Raw genomic sequence first — 15,936 nt, 5'->3', positions numbered from 1 at the left:
ATTATTCCATATCCATACATCCATAGGCGTATACATTGCTTATGTGTATGTATGTATATATTTATATGTATATACATATGTGACACAACTTACTTATACTTTATCCGACTACATGCCATTTGAGTTATTTATACTTTTTTAATTTATTTTTCTTGCTTTCTGAAGTTGTTTTGATACTAGGTACTAGGTGTCTCGAAGGAATATACTGCAGTTTTGATGCACTTTAAAATGTTCGGACTCAGTTGGAGCCAATCTGTTGTTCTCGGGAGGTGGAAAAACCGGAAGCCGTTATGGATACGTCCATGCAGGCGCAAGGACAGCGCACTGCTGTGAAAAGGACACTGAAGGTTCAGGTTCGACAATGGGGTTCTCAGGTCCTGGGACGATGGTCCTGTAGGTGGTTGCCAGGTGTAACACACCTGGCATTATTATATTTTGTTGTGTCTGTGAGGGGCTTCACGGTGTCAGAGGGGTTAGTGCGTCTGCCTCACAATACGAAGGTCCTGCAGTCCTGGGTTCAAATCCAGGCTCGGGATCTTTCTGTGTGGAGTTTGCATGTTCTCCCCGTGAATGCGTGGGTTCTATCCGGGTACTTCGGCTTCCTCCCACTTCCAAAGACATGCACCTGGGGATAGGTTGATTGGCAACACTAAAATTGGCCCTAGTGTGTGAATGTGAGTTTGAATGTTGTCTGTCTATCTGTGTTGGCCCTGCGATGAGGTGGCGACTTGTCCAGGGTGTACCCTGCCTTCCGCCCGATTGTAGCTGAGATAGGCACCAGCGCCCCCCGCCACCCCAAAGGGAATAAGCGGTAGAAAATGGATGGATGGATGTGTCTGTGAGTGTGTGTGTGAGCTTGCTGTGTTTTCTGTACATATATGTTTTTATTGGTTTGTTTATCACCTCATTCCTTCCTCTCACGCTTCTGTTTTACCCCCTCCTCTTACTAGTACTCTCTGCAGTTCCCAGTTATCGTGCATCAGCCCCCCTCCTGATCCGCTTGTACACATCAGCCCGTTCTGCTCTCCTAGTTGGACATGGGGAGAAATGACAAGCACCAGTAATACACTCAGATTTGTTTCATGGAATGTGAGGGGTGTGGGGAGCGCCACTAAAGTTGGGAGGGTCTTGACCCATTTGCAACACCTCAAAGGAGATATATTTTTCATTCAGGAGACCCACCTTCGCAACAGAGAGATTTCACGACTTAAAAGAGCCTAGATCAGCCATATTTTTCATTCAAAATTCAACGAAAGGGCCAGGGGCACAGCCATCCTAATTCGTAAAAATATTTCATTCGAACTTAACCAAACTGTAGCAGACCCTGCCGGCCGTTATATTATGGTGTCTGGAAAACTGCAAGGCACCCCAGTCATACTCGCTAGCGTTTATGGACCTAACTGGGATGACAATTCTTATGTGACTAAATTGTTTACATCATTTCCAAACATTGGAAATCATTTGATTATCATGGGCGGGGACTTTAACCTGGTGCAGGACCCTGTACCGGACCGATCATCTAACAAACTGGCTCCCTTATCTAATTCAGCTAAAACATTGGATACTTTTGCTTAACAGTTAGGTCTTACAGACCCGTGGAGACACGCCTCCCCTACAATTAAGCAATTCTCCTATTTCTCCCATGTACATCACACTTACACCCGGATAGACTTCTTTCTTCTCAACAATAGACTACTTTCCAAAATTAAAACGTGTAATTACCATAGTATTGTAATCTCTGATCATGCTCCCACCTCAGTCAACATCAATATGGACACTCAACCTAGACCCCTTAAACAATGGTGATTCAACTCAGCCTCACTAGCAGATAACAATTATAGGAATTTCCTCCACGATCAAATTGAGTGTTTTTTCGAACTGAACAATTCACCAGAAATTGGAAGAGGTATACTATGGGAGGCATCTAAAGCTTATATTAGAGGTCAACTTATATCTTTTATTTCAAATTTAAATAAGACAGAAACCATTCAAATCAATGGGCTGCTCCGTAAGATTAAGGATCTTGACGATAAGTACGCTTTAAACCCGGACTCGACACTATATAAAGAACGCCTTCGCCTACAAACTGACTTTGACCTTATGTCTGTCAATAGAGCAAAATTACAACTACTCAAATCCAGACAACGATTTTTTGAATCTGGGGAAAAAGCTGGCAAGCTCTTAGCCCACCGGGTTAGGGAGGAAGCATCGTCGAGGCTAATCACATCTATTCGCTCTAACACAGGAGAACTACATACTGATCCAGCTAAGATAAATGAAACATTTGCCGCATTTTATACAACATTATATACATCAGACTGCCCCCCTTCTTCACATGAACTATTTAATGATATAACATTCCCCCAGATCGAACATGGAGCTGCGAGGGACTTGGGTCAGCCCATTAGTATCATCGAGATCACAGAAGCCATCAAATCCTTACAAAGTAATAAATCACCCGGTCCAGATGGTTTCAGTGCAGAATATTATAAAACTTTCTCCAGTGTTCTTGCTCCGGCTCTAAGAGACATGTATAATGAAGCATTCCTGTACCATCGCCTCCCAGAATCCTTATCGAGGGCCACCATTTCTCTCATACTAAAAAAAGAGAAAGACCCCCAGCTTTGCAGCAGCTATAGACCAATTTCGCTCTTAAATGTAGACTTAAAAATTCTGTCCAAGGTTCTTGCTCTCCGGCTCCAAAGGGTGATGCCTTCCATCATCTCGTTGGATCAAACAGGTTTTATGTTAGGCCGCCAATCCACACACAACACTCGGCGCCTCCGAAACATTATTCATTCGCCAAACCCCTCGACCCCGGAAGTGGTGGTGTCCCTCGACGCGGAGAAAGCCTTTGATAGGGTCGAATGGGAATATCTATTTGATGCGATGGGTCGGTTTGGTTTTAATGAAGATTTTATTCTTTGGGTTAAACTTTTATACTCGTCCCCTGTAGCTTCGGTACGCACAAATAATACACTGTCCTCGCCAGTTTTTCTTAAAAGAGGTACCAGACAAGGTTGCCCGCTGTCTCCATTACTGTTTGCTATTGCGATAGAACCCCTGGCACTTTGGCTGCGCGCGGAGAGGGGCTTTAAAGGTATCACCCGGTCGGACACGTTGCACAAAGTGTCGCTTTATGCGGACGACTTGCTCCTATACATCTCAGATCCTGCTAGCTCACTCCCAGTAATCTTTAACATTTTGGAGCGGTTTGGCACACACTCTGGCTACAAACTTAATTACCAAAAAAGTGAACTATTTCCGATCAATTCCCTAGCTAAACAGTTACCACGATCTTTAGCTGCATTCAAATGGGCACATGACGGGATCCATTACTTGGGAATTTTTATTACTCCGGGTATGTCTGACATGATCCGGGGAAATTTTCTACCCCTAGTTGAAAAAATGGAGAAGGACTTTGCCCGCTAGTCTGTTTTACCATTATCTCTCGCTGGCCGGATCAATCTTATCAAGATTCCTTTACCTTTTACAACATATCCCCATATTTATTACTAAATCTTTTTTTGATAAATTAGACAAATCAATTTCCAAATTTTTATGGGGGGCCGGATCGGCCCGAATCCGCAAGTCGGTCCTACAATCTCCCAAATCTGAGGGAGGGCTTGCACTCCCTAATTTTAGACAGTACTATTGGGCGGCTAATGTACAGAAACTCCTATACTGGATGGATGGAAGCTCTCAGACCCTCCCGGCCTGGGTATCCCTTGAAACGGCAATCCCACACTTTTCATTACGTTCTTGCTTATGCTCACCACTCCCTTTTCCACTTAAACTTAAATAAATAAATAAATGGGTTGTACTTGTATAGCGCTTTTCTACCTTCAAGGTACTCAAAGCGCTTTGACACTACTTCCACATTTACCCATTCACACACACATTCACACACTGACGGAGGGAGCTGCCATGCAAGGCGCTAACCAGCACCCATCTGGAGCAAGGGTGAAGTGTCTTGCTCAGGACACAACGGACGTGACAAGGTTGGTACTAGGTGGGATTTGAACCAGAGACCCTCGGGTTGCGCACAGCCACTCTCCCACTGCGCCACGCCGTCCCTAACTTGAAGGCGCAAACACCATTGTATCGATCTCCTTGAAAATATGGATCCAGCTAAGGAAACATTTGGGTTTTCAGGGCCCATCTATTTTGACTCCGCTACTTAAAAACCAATTATTTAAACCTTCCCGTACCGACTCCGCATTTATGACCTGGCTCGATCACGGTATCACCACTGTGGAAGACCTCTATACAGACGGTGTGTTCTCATCCTTCGCTGAACTTTCTTCCAAATACGATTTGCCAAACTCCCACCTTTTTTGTTTCTTTCAGGTGAGGAACTTCGTAAAGAAGCAGTTCCCACACTTCCCAAATCGTCCCCCGGAAACTCTTATAGATACATTGCTCTCTCTGAGCCCAAATCATAAAAAATGTATCTCTGTGATATATACCTCCTTAAGCTCAGTTGCTCCAAACTCTTTATCAGTGATAAAAGCCTCGTGGGAGAGCGATCTTAACACCAACATATCTGATAAACTCTGGAACTCTGCCCTGAAACTGGTCCACTCCTCCTCGATTTGTGCCCGTCATGGTCTCATCCAATGCAAAGTAATCCATAAAAGTCACTACACTAATGCAAAACTATCCAAAATGTATCCCACTGTTAACAATACCTGTAATAGATGCAAACAATCTCCGGCTGATCATGTCCATATGTTCTGGTCCTGCTCTAAATTATGTTCCTTTTGGGAGGACATTTTTGACGCTATCGGAAAGGCATACGATCAAGACTTTCCCTCCAACCCATTGTCAGCCATTTTCGGCATATGCCCTGATAACACATGCCCTGTACCACTAAAACGCGCTGTGGCTTTTACGACCTTGCTGGCCAGGCGACTGATCTTGTTCAATTGGAAGCTGGCTCACCCCCATCACACGGCCGTTAGATTAAAGAGGTTCTTTACAATTTAAAATTGGAAAAACTTAGGTTTTCACTAAATGGCTCTGCTCAAGTGTTTGAAAGTTCATGGAGTCCTTTCTTACTTTATGTCAACTCTCTTGACTTATGTCCAGACGCAGATGAGGAATAATCTCCCTTTTATTTAGTATTATTATTATTTATTTTATTTTTTATTTTTTTCTCCCTTTCTCTCTCCTTTTAGTCTCTTTCTGTTTTTGGTCTTGTATGGGTGTATGTGTGAATGTGTGTGTCTTTGTCCTCTTACTTGTTGTTTGTGCCATGTGTCCCTGGTTGGTTCAACCTGTGTGAGGTGGGAGGGTGGGTGGGTGGTTTTAGGGGTAAAGGTATGAAGAATGCACTGACTTTAAAATTGTACTGTTTCGACTTGCACCTTTTTTCTGTATATGTGAAAAAGTCAATAAAAAAGAGTTGGGTTCAAGTTAAATTACCAATGATTGTCACACACACACTAGGTATGGGGAAATTTGTCTTCTGCATTTGACCCACCCCCTTGTTCACCCCCTGGGAAGTGAGGGGAGCAGTGGGCAGCAGCGGTGTTGCGCCCGGGAATTATTTTTGGTGATTTAACCCCCAATTCCAACCCTTGATGCTGAGTGCCAAGCAGGGAGGCAATGGGTCCCATATTTCTTAATAGGCTTGGTATGACTCGGCCGGGGTTTTGAACTCCAAACCTACAGATCTCAGGGTGGACACTCAAACCACTAGGCCACTGAGTAGATTTATTTTAATGAATGAAGTAACGTTTATGACAACCTTTTTCCAAATCGCAATATAGAATGTGAAATAAAACAGGACAATGCATACGTTTATCATTTTGTTTTCAAAACGTTTACAAAAAAGTGGGACCCCATTTTTATGACTCAATGGGGTCCCATTTTGGAAAATTCCTAGCGCCAACACTGCTGTCAACAGAGGAGGAAAAAACTGCTTTATTTAAATAAATACAATATTTATAAAGCAAATTCAAGTATCATTGGCAAATTTTCACCTAGTCCCGACTTTGGTGCGCTGCCCGCCTTGGTATGCATATATGGGTCTTCTTTTTGGGATTTCACAATATGGTCAGCCTAACAAACAGGAACTAAAGGAGTCCAAAACTAACTAAACAAAACATGATCCGGAACACGGATCATGACAGATTGCCCTATACCTTACAGCAGAGGTCTCAGGAATGTGGCCCGGGGGCCAATTGCGGCCCGCGAGACGTTATTTTGCAGCCCCCACCTTAATATTAAAGTTTAATGTTAGTGAGGCCTGCACGTTTTATATGAATGGCGCTTGACAGTGTCGTGTTATTTGGGTCCAAAATGGCACTTTGAATGTTCTGGGTTGCCTACCCCTGCGTTAGTGGAAAAGCGGCAAATGAATGAAAGCGACAGAGACGTTGCCATGGAGACAAGGGTTTTCTTGTGTGCCTGGCTACAGTCACACCGCGATGAATGTCCGTCAGTAATAACAGTCCTCGGTAACCTGGACCAATTCAAACCGTTATATGTTATTCTATTGTGTAATTTGCTTTGACTCACATGATGAACACTACATATATTTCTAAATGACGCCAGATAACACTCCGGGAGCCGTCACTTTTTTGCGCTCGCTCTCCCGCTACTTTCCCGGCTATTATCCACCGACCGCCGTGTGGCTGTAGGAAGGAAAAGCGGAACGACACACATTGCGGAACAAACATTATTCTCCGTGCCTCGGCTAAATACAAATATATTCCACGACCCCAAAAATGTATTTTTTCAAAGCCTGCCGTGAAGAGAAATGTTAGTGATGTGCAAAGACAATTCCAGGAAAAGTGGGGGATGCAATTGTTATGATCCGCTGCCCGGATCATATTATGATTAGATTTTTGAGTCATTTGTTTTTTCTGTTGGTTTTTGGACTCCTTCGGTTCCTGTTTGTGCACCACTGAGTTGGTTACCATAGTTACTTATTATTTTCACCTTGTGCACCTGTTTTGTAATCACTGTCATTATTTAAGCCTGCCTTCTCCAGTCAGTCAGTCTCTGGCTTCCTTGTTTGTTTTCTTACAACAAGTGACGACTTCTGTTTCCTGCTCACTACCTGCTAGCTTCCACGCTAGGCTCTTTATCTTCTAGCTCCCATGCTAGCTCTTTCAGTTTTTTGCCTTAAGTGCTATGCGCACGTTTTTCTTTGTCAAAGTCTGATCTATCTTTAAGTAAATAATTTATTCCTACCTTCACGCTGTGTCCGAGGCTCGTCTGCATTCCTGGGAGAACGAAACCCGCTCCACGATGCGACCCGGTCGTTGCAGCAATATTTCTTTGTTAAAGCACAGGGGCACCCCGACGTGTCTTATTTGCACAGAGAAAGTTGCGGTGCACAAGGAATACAATTTGAAACGTCATTATACAACTAGACATGCTAAAGGAGTATGCAACATTTTTTTTAAAAAAATCTTTTCTCGCGGCCCAGCCTCACCCAGACTCTGCATCCAGTGGCCCCCAGGTAAATGGAGTTTGAGACCCCTGCCTTGCAGTCTTTTTCAAAACATCAGTTTTGGGTTTCAGACGGGTGAGAGCACCTCTTAGGGCTAGCCTGGTACAGTAGTTGTGACTTTCACTAGCAAACAACAGCTGAGAATACAGACAAGCATGTTTATGGTATGTATAGATTAAAAAAAAAAATAGAATTAAACTACAAGCTAGTTATTCACCAACTCTCATCCATGACAATTCATTATGCATGATCTCTATGCCGGTCCTAAATGAGCATTGGAGAGCGAGTCTGGCAGCTCTGTTTTGGGTAAGCCGGATTTTATTTAGTTCTTGTTTAGATGCATTAGATCAGATTGCTGGGCTGTAGACAAGATGTGACAATACAAGGGATTGTATAACTTGCTTATTAGTTGTGTTAGTTAAAAAAAATAGGCAATTCTTCTTATGATTGAGGTGCTTCTGATCATTTGTGTTTCTATGTTATTAATGTGAGTGGCCCAAGGTAGTCTATTGTAGCTCCAAGCAACCTGGCCTCTTTAACTCGTTCAACATGAACTCCGTTCAAAGAAACATTTAATATACGTTCCTTTTTTTTTTTTTCCAAGATGGCGCTGCTGTAATGGCTGCTGTAGGCAGGAGTTCTGTGCTCTTGTGTCATCCTTTTGTGTTTCCTTCTTGTTTTCATGTGTTATTATATTTTTTTGCATTTTGGTACGGGCGCCTTTGGGACTGTGTGACAAGGGGTGGCACTTTCGTGACCTCTGTGGTGCTTTTTTTGTGGACTTTTGGATCTGCCTCCTGGGAGCCTTTTGGCCATGGAGACCAGCTGCTGGGTCTCTGCTACACCGGATTCTGTTTGGAGGGACTGGAGGAGATGCGGATGAGGGGACAGGGCTGCGAAGCTAGCACTGAGCGCTGGGACGGAGAGGCTTCGCGGTGTCTCGACTGGCTGAGCAGGTACCGGACACCTCAGTCACCTTGGACGTATCCTCGCTCATCCATGCGGACTGGACATTGGCCAAGAGTGGAGTCGGCTGTCTTGGTTGCTTTGTTGGGTCCGCTTCTGTCTCTGGCCATGCTCCCTCCTCCCCAGCGGACAATGGCGTGGAACACCGCAGAGGCCACCACAGTGTATATGTTTATTTTACTTTTTATTTATAGCTGTATGTAGAAGTGTCTGGTTGTATCTGCTGCTTTAATGTCTTTAATGTCCTCTGTGTTCTTTGATGTTTCCCTCTTACACACATGTAAGAGGGATGTGTACTATGGCTATGAGTTGTTGTTTTTTTTGTTTTTTTTTCCCTTGGCCTCAGTCTGCACCCCCACTACAGGGCCCAGGCTAAGACGTTTTTTTTAAATTTTATTTTAATCTTCTATTCTCCCGCCCCCCCACCCCCCATCACCCACCACCCACCCATGTTTACCTGTATGTCATCTTTTTTGTAAGGGGCGCTGGAAGCCGGCAGACCCGTCAGCGATCCTGTTCTGTCTCCCTGTAATTTTTGTCTGATCTTGAATGGGATTGTGCTGAAAATTGTAATTTTCCTGAAGGAACTCTCCTGACGGAATAAATAAAGTACTATCTAATCTAATCTTTCTCTGAGCATGTTTTGAGCAAATAGCAAGACATTTTGTTTTAGAAATATTAAGTTTCATCTGACCTTTGACCTGTGCGGGGTTGCACGGGCCTCATCAGAGCGCCACAGACGCACAAGTTGGACACGAAGCCGCCCAGGACCAGCATGGCTCCTCTCCAGGAGTACTGATCGATGAGCAGCTGGATCACCGGGGCCAGGATGAAGGTCCCGATGCCGCTGCCTTGGATGTCCACATTTAGTCACGGGAAGTTAAAAGACAAAAAAAACGACTCGGGTGGCGTTTACCTGACAGAGCGATACCATAGGCCAAAGCTTTCTTCTCGCTGAAGTATCGGCCTACCATGGCGATGGACGGCGTGAAGTTGAGCGCAAAACCTACGCCTGAAAAGAAATCATGCAAATGTCTGTAACTACACTTCAATACAACCTACATACATACATTACACACTTACTGTACACATGCAGTACATACAGTGCATGCAGTACACGTGCAGTACATACATACAGTGCACATGCAGTACAAACATACAGTACATTTACACATATACTGTGCACATGTGCAGTACATAAATACATACATAAATACAGTACACATATACTGTACATACATACATATATACTGCCCACACATGCAGTACATACATACAGTACACAGGTGTAGTACATACATACATTTAGTACATGTGCAGTACATACATACAGTACACACGCAATACATAAATACAGTACACACGTGCAGTAAATACATACATACAGTACATATATACCCTACATACATACAGTACATACATACATGAAGTACTGTATATGTGTGCAGTACATACATACACTGTAGATACATAAAGTACACACATGCAGTATATGCATGAATACATACATACATACATTACACAGGTGTAGTACATACATACATACGTACAGTATACCCATGCAGTACATACATACATACATACATACAGTACACACTTGCAGTATGTATAGACACACATAAATACAGTACACATGTGCAGTACATACATACATACTGTACACACGCAGTACAAACCTACATACACAAAGTACACATATGCAGTACATACAGACATACTGTACACACGTGCAGTACATACATACATACATGGATACGTAAATACAGTACATATATGCAGTACAGACATACATACATACATAAATACATACATACAGTACATGCATGAATACATACATACATTACACAGGAGTAGATAATGCATACATACTTACATACATTACACAGGTGTAGTACATACAGACATACATACATACAAACATACATACATACATACATACAGTACATGCATGAATACATACATACATTACACAGGTGTAGTACATGCGTACATACTTACATACATTACACAGGTGTAGTACATACATACATACATACATACATTACACAGGTGTAGTACATACATACATACATACATACATACATACATACATACATACATACATACATACATACATACATACATACATACATTACACAGGTGTAGTACATACATACATACATTGCACACATACAGTACACACTTGCAGTATACATAATCACACATAAATACAGTACACATATGCAGTACATACAGACATACTGTACACACCTGCAGTACATACATACATACATACATACATACATACATACATACGTAAATACTGTACATATGTGCAGTACATACATAGATACATACATACAGTACATGCATGAATACATACATACATTTCACAGGTGTAGTACATACATACATACATCCACTGGCAACAACTACTTTTAAGTGTTGAATAATTATTGCTCGGATTCCGGTATCAATGCATCGGTAACAAATATTGATATTATTAGATACATTGATATTGTTACCATTAGCAATACAGTATCAACACATCAGTACCAAATAGTGATACTTTGATGCATCCTAAAATGTCCATATTGTGTTGCTTAATTACAGTTCACAGTACAACATCAATACACCAGTATCAAGTCATGATACTTTGATATATCGTACACATATCGATATTGCGTCGTATTGTTACGGTTTACAGTACAGTATTAATACACCGGTGCAAAATAATGACACTTTGATGTATTATATAAGTATTGATATTGTGTTGTATCATTTCCGTTCAGAGTACAACATCAATACACTCTTACCAAATAACTATACTTTGATGTATTGTATAAATATCAATATTGTAAAGTATCTTTACAGTTCACAGTGCAGTATCAATACAGCAATACCAACTAACGATACTTTGATGTATTGCAAAAATATCGATATCGTGCTTCATCGTTGCGGTTCACAGTACAATATAATTACACCAGTACCAAATAACGATACTTTGATATGTTGTGTAATTATCAATATTGTGTTTTATTGTTACGGGTCACAGTAAAACGTCAATACACAAGTACAAAATAACAATACCTTTGTGTGTCGTATAAATATTGATATTGTGTTGTATCATTAAAGTTCATAGTACAGTATCAATACATCAGTGCCAAATAACAATACTTTGATGTAGCCTATGTTCTCGTGTGATATTTTCAATGTCAATAAACCAGTATCAAACATCAATGTTTTGATATCCTGTATCAATGATCACTTACGGTAAAACACCGATACACTGGCAACAACTGTAACTACTTTTAAGTGTTGAATAATTATTGCTCAGATTCCGGTATCGATGCATCAAATATTGATATTATTAGATGTATTGATATTGTCACCATTAACAACACAGTATCAATATATCAGTGCCAAATACTGATACTTTGTAGGATACTATAAATGTTGATATTGAGTTGTATGGTTACAGTTCACAGTACAACATCAATACACCAGTACCGAATAATGATACTTTGATGTATCGTATAAATATCGATATTATGTCGTATTGTTACGGTTTACAGTACAGTGTCAATAAACCAGTACAAAATAACGACACTTTGATTTATTGTACAAATATTGATATTGTACAGAGTACAACATCAAAACACTCCTACCAAATAACTACACTTTGATGTATTGTATAAATATCAATATTGTGAAGTATCTTTACAGTTCACAGAGCAGTATCAATACAGCAATACCAACTAACGATACTTTGATGTCTTGCATTAATATCGATATTTTGTTTTATCGTTACGGTTCACAGTACAATATCAATACACCAGTACCAAATGACGATACTTTGATGTAGCCTATAAATATTGATGTTATGTTCTCGTGTGGTATTTTCAATGTCAATAAACCAGTATCAAAAATCAATATTTTGATATCCTGTATCAATTATTATTTATAGTACAATACCGATACACGGGCAAAAACCTTAACTACTTTTCAGTGTTGAATAATTATTGCTCAGATTCCAGTATCGATGCATCGGTGACAAATATTGATATTATTAGATGCATTGCAGTGTCAAATAACAAACTATGATATGAGGTACAGTGCGATATCAATACGCCAACATGGATGCATGGATACTGCAAAATAGTGAGGTGCTGCGTGTGTACCTGCAAGGATCCCCAGAGAGACGTACAGATGTTCCAGCCTGGAGGCAAAGCAGCTGAGGACCAGGCCGATAGAGGACATGAGCCCGCCGAGCATCATGGTCGCTCTGCATGACAGACGGTCGGCAAGGAAGCTGCCGAGAGGAGCTGGAGAAGAACAGAAGCTCTCAAGACATCTTACTACGCGCCGGGGGCGGACATGTGGAGTGTGAACCTACCGCAGAACATGGTGGTGCAATCTATGAGACTGTGGATCCAGGCCGTGGTGGAATAATCCCTCTCAAAATGCAGCTGGAACTCCACGAAGAACATGGCAACACATCTGCACGGGAGGAGCAAACATTGATCCCTTTTAGTAGGGCAGAGTCCTTCCAGGTTCCTCACTTTAAAAGTTGTATTAAAAGATGACTAGAGCAGATGTTAAACAATTTATTCTACTAAACAGAAGCACCATATTTTCTGGACTATAAGCTGCTATGTTTTCCAACGCTTTGAGCCCTGCGTCTTATAAAACGTTGCAGCTAATTTGTGGATTTTTAATAGCTAACGGCCGTACTGTTTTGTATTTAACAAACAGGTTTCATATTACGCCGACAGAGACACTGAAAAGGTGTGTTATTGTTCGTGCCATGGCGCCATCTTTTGGACGAGTTCGCTAATTCCTATTTTGTGCCTTGAAGTGGAAGTACATCCCGTTTCGTCTCCTATTGGTCCATAGCCTTTTTTTTTTTATTCTTTTTTTTATTTGTTTATTAAATTTTTGACATAGACAGTCCAGAAATACAATTAAACACTGGTCAAATGTTATTTTTTCCACCTAACAAGTAACCCACAAATATGATATTTAAAATAAAAAATAGATACAAATTATTCAAATAATAGCGAGAAAAAAACCATGTACGAGTCAAACATTAACATGAAGAAACAGACAACTGCACTCCTGAGTGTCCCCAACACGGTTTAGTAATAGAAAAAAGCAGACAAAAGGCTCATCAATTATTTACCTTTCAAAAACTTTTCAATGAGGGTTAAATTTGAGATCAGTCTCTTTTACATATTTTAGGAAACCACCCCATACTTCCTGAAACTTCACAAAATAATTTTCTCCAATTCAAGAACAATTAAAAAAATCACCAAAATGATTCCCGAGCGCAGCCATCACTGCTGCTCACTACTCCCCTCACCTCCCAGGGGGTGAAACAAGGGAATGTGTTAAATGCAGAGGGTAAATTTACCACACCTAGCGTGTGTGTGACTATCAGTGGTACTTTAACTTTAACTTAATATCTTTAATCCAGCGGGTGTGGTGGCAAGAGGGCGCTGCAGTCTTCCAATTTAGCACAACAAGTCTTCCAGGCAACAAAGTAGTAAATGCTACCAAGTTCATCCATAGCATTTCTGCTTATAAGGATTCCTTACTCATCATTCCAAGCAACGTTTGTAAGTTTTACAATATAACTAAAACAATTCATACTTACTAAACCGTCCCATAGGTTATGTCTGTAGAGTAGTTTTCATGCATATTTGCCGGTGCTATTGTAGTGTAATGAAGCGAGCGTCGTTAGCATTAGCAAATATGCTAACCCAATTAAGAATGTCTGTGTTTGTATTATTGGCATTATTTTTGTATTGTTTTAGTTGCGTAAATTCACCAAAACGTCACTTATTGAGTCTGTTTAGCTGAGTGGAGAACCAGCTTGCGCAGCTCGTGGGTCCATGACAATGACTTCTGCTTTGTTTGATCAGCCGTTTTACTGCCGTGTTACAAACACCATTTGGAAACAATTAAAGGCCTACTGAAATGAGATTTTCTTATTTAAACGGGGATAGCAGGTCCATTCTATGTGTCATACTTGATCATTTCGCAATATTGTCATATTTTTGCTGAAAGGATTTAGTAGAGAACATCCACGATAAAGTTCGCAACTTTTAGTCGTGAAAAAAAAGCCTTGCCTGTACCGGAAGTAGCAGACGACGTCACCGGTGTGAGGGCTCCTCACATTGTTTATAATGTGAGCCTCCAGCATCAATAGCTATTCGATACCGAGAAAGCGACAAATTCCCCATTAATTTAAGCGAGGATGAAAGATTTATGGATGAGGATATTGATAGTGAAGGACTAGAAAAAATAAAAATATTAGATAATGTAAAAAAAAAAAAAAAAATGCGATTGCATTGGGAGCGATTCAGATGTTTTTTAGACACATTTACTAGGATAATTCTGGGAAATCCCTCATCTTTCTATTGTGTTGCTAGTGTTTTAGTGAGTTAAATAGTACCTGATAGTCGGAGGGGTGTGTCCACAGGTGTGTTGACGCCAGTCTCATGGCAGCTGCATGGACGGCGCAAGCTCTGCTGATCTCCGGTAAGAGGCGACTTTTTACCACAATTTTCTCACCGAAACCTGTCGGTTGACAAGTGGTCGGGAACCATGTTCGCTTGACCGCTCTGATCCATAGTAAAGCTTCACCTCCGGGAATTTTTAACCAGGAAACACCGTGTTTTTGTGTGGCTAGAGGCTAAAGTTTCCCACCTCCATCTTTCTACTTTGACTTCTCCATCATTAATTGAACAAATTGCAAAAGATTCAGCAACACAGATGTCCAAATTACTGTGTAATTATGTGATGAAAAGAGACGACTTTTAGCCGTGTGTGGTGCTGGGCTAATATGTCCACTCCGACCAAAAACGTCACAAACACCATACATCATTCTGCGACGTTTTCAACAAAAAACTCCGCGGGAAATCTAAAATAGTAATTTAGTAAACTAAAAAGGCCGTATTGGCATGTGTTGCAATGTTAATATTTCATCATTGATATATAAACTATCAGACTGCGTCGTCGGTAGTAGTGGGATTCAGTAGGCCTTTAAGGTATGTAAATAAACATTTAATAAATTGTTCTGTGTAAATAACTCATTTAAAATTGTATAAATCTGCGGCTCATTGTCCAGTTTGGCTAATATATATGTAAAAAAAAGTCCGCCTCGTCATGAATTGAAACTGAAACTTTACTTAAACTTAAAACTTGAGACTGAATTAAAACAGTAGTTTCAATTGAAGAGATGGAAAAGAAAGGTGGGACAGGTTTTTACTGGGCAACGTGTCAGGTCAGGAAGTGCGGTTCTTACATTTTGAGCCTTGCGTAAGGTCGCTTACGTAATTCCAGTCTTACGACTTCCACTGTCAGAGGTGATAACTTATCGCTTAACGCCGGGCATGTTTTATCTTTTTGTTGAGCGTCAGATGAGCAACAAAGGGCGTGCGAAAGTAGTCGGGATAAAAACAATATCTGTGTGTGATCATGCCAGCCATGCAGCATGTGCAAGAAAGAAGTCACCATGGAAA

The 15,936-nt window shown here is 41.0% G+C and overlaps 1 protein-coding gene across 1 annotated transcript in view; it reads right to left on the bottom strand.

Moving 5' to 3' along the window:
* The window catches only part of LOC133559485 (monocarboxylate transporter 12-B-like), a 43,889-nt gene that overhangs the window by 11,175 nt on the left and 16,778 nt on the right, over positions 1–15,936 (bottom strand). Inside the window, exons 3-6 of the mRNA XM_061911301.1 lie at positions 12,807–12,910; positions 12,592–12,735; positions 9,348–9,443; positions 9,126–9,282 (exon numbers count right to left, since the gene is read on the bottom strand). Coding sequence (XP_061767285.1) covers positions 9,126–9,282; positions 9,348–9,443; positions 12,592–12,735; positions 12,807–12,910 — 501 coding nt within the window. The remainder of the gene's footprint in view (positions 1–9,125; positions 9,283–9,347; positions 9,444–12,591; positions 12,736–12,806; positions 12,911–15,936) is intronic.

This window comes from Nerophis ophidion, linkage group LG09 (genome assembly GCF_033978795.1).
Source record: "Nerophis ophidion isolate RoL-2023_Sa linkage group LG09, RoL_Noph_v1.0, whole genome shotgun sequence".
NCBI classification, from domain to species: domain Eukaryota; kingdom Metazoa; phylum Chordata; class Actinopteri; order Syngnathiformes; family Syngnathidae; genus Nerophis; species Nerophis ophidion.
Note: the sequence above shows the minus strand (reverse complement) of the source record. Positions and strands in the feature narration are given on the sequence as shown.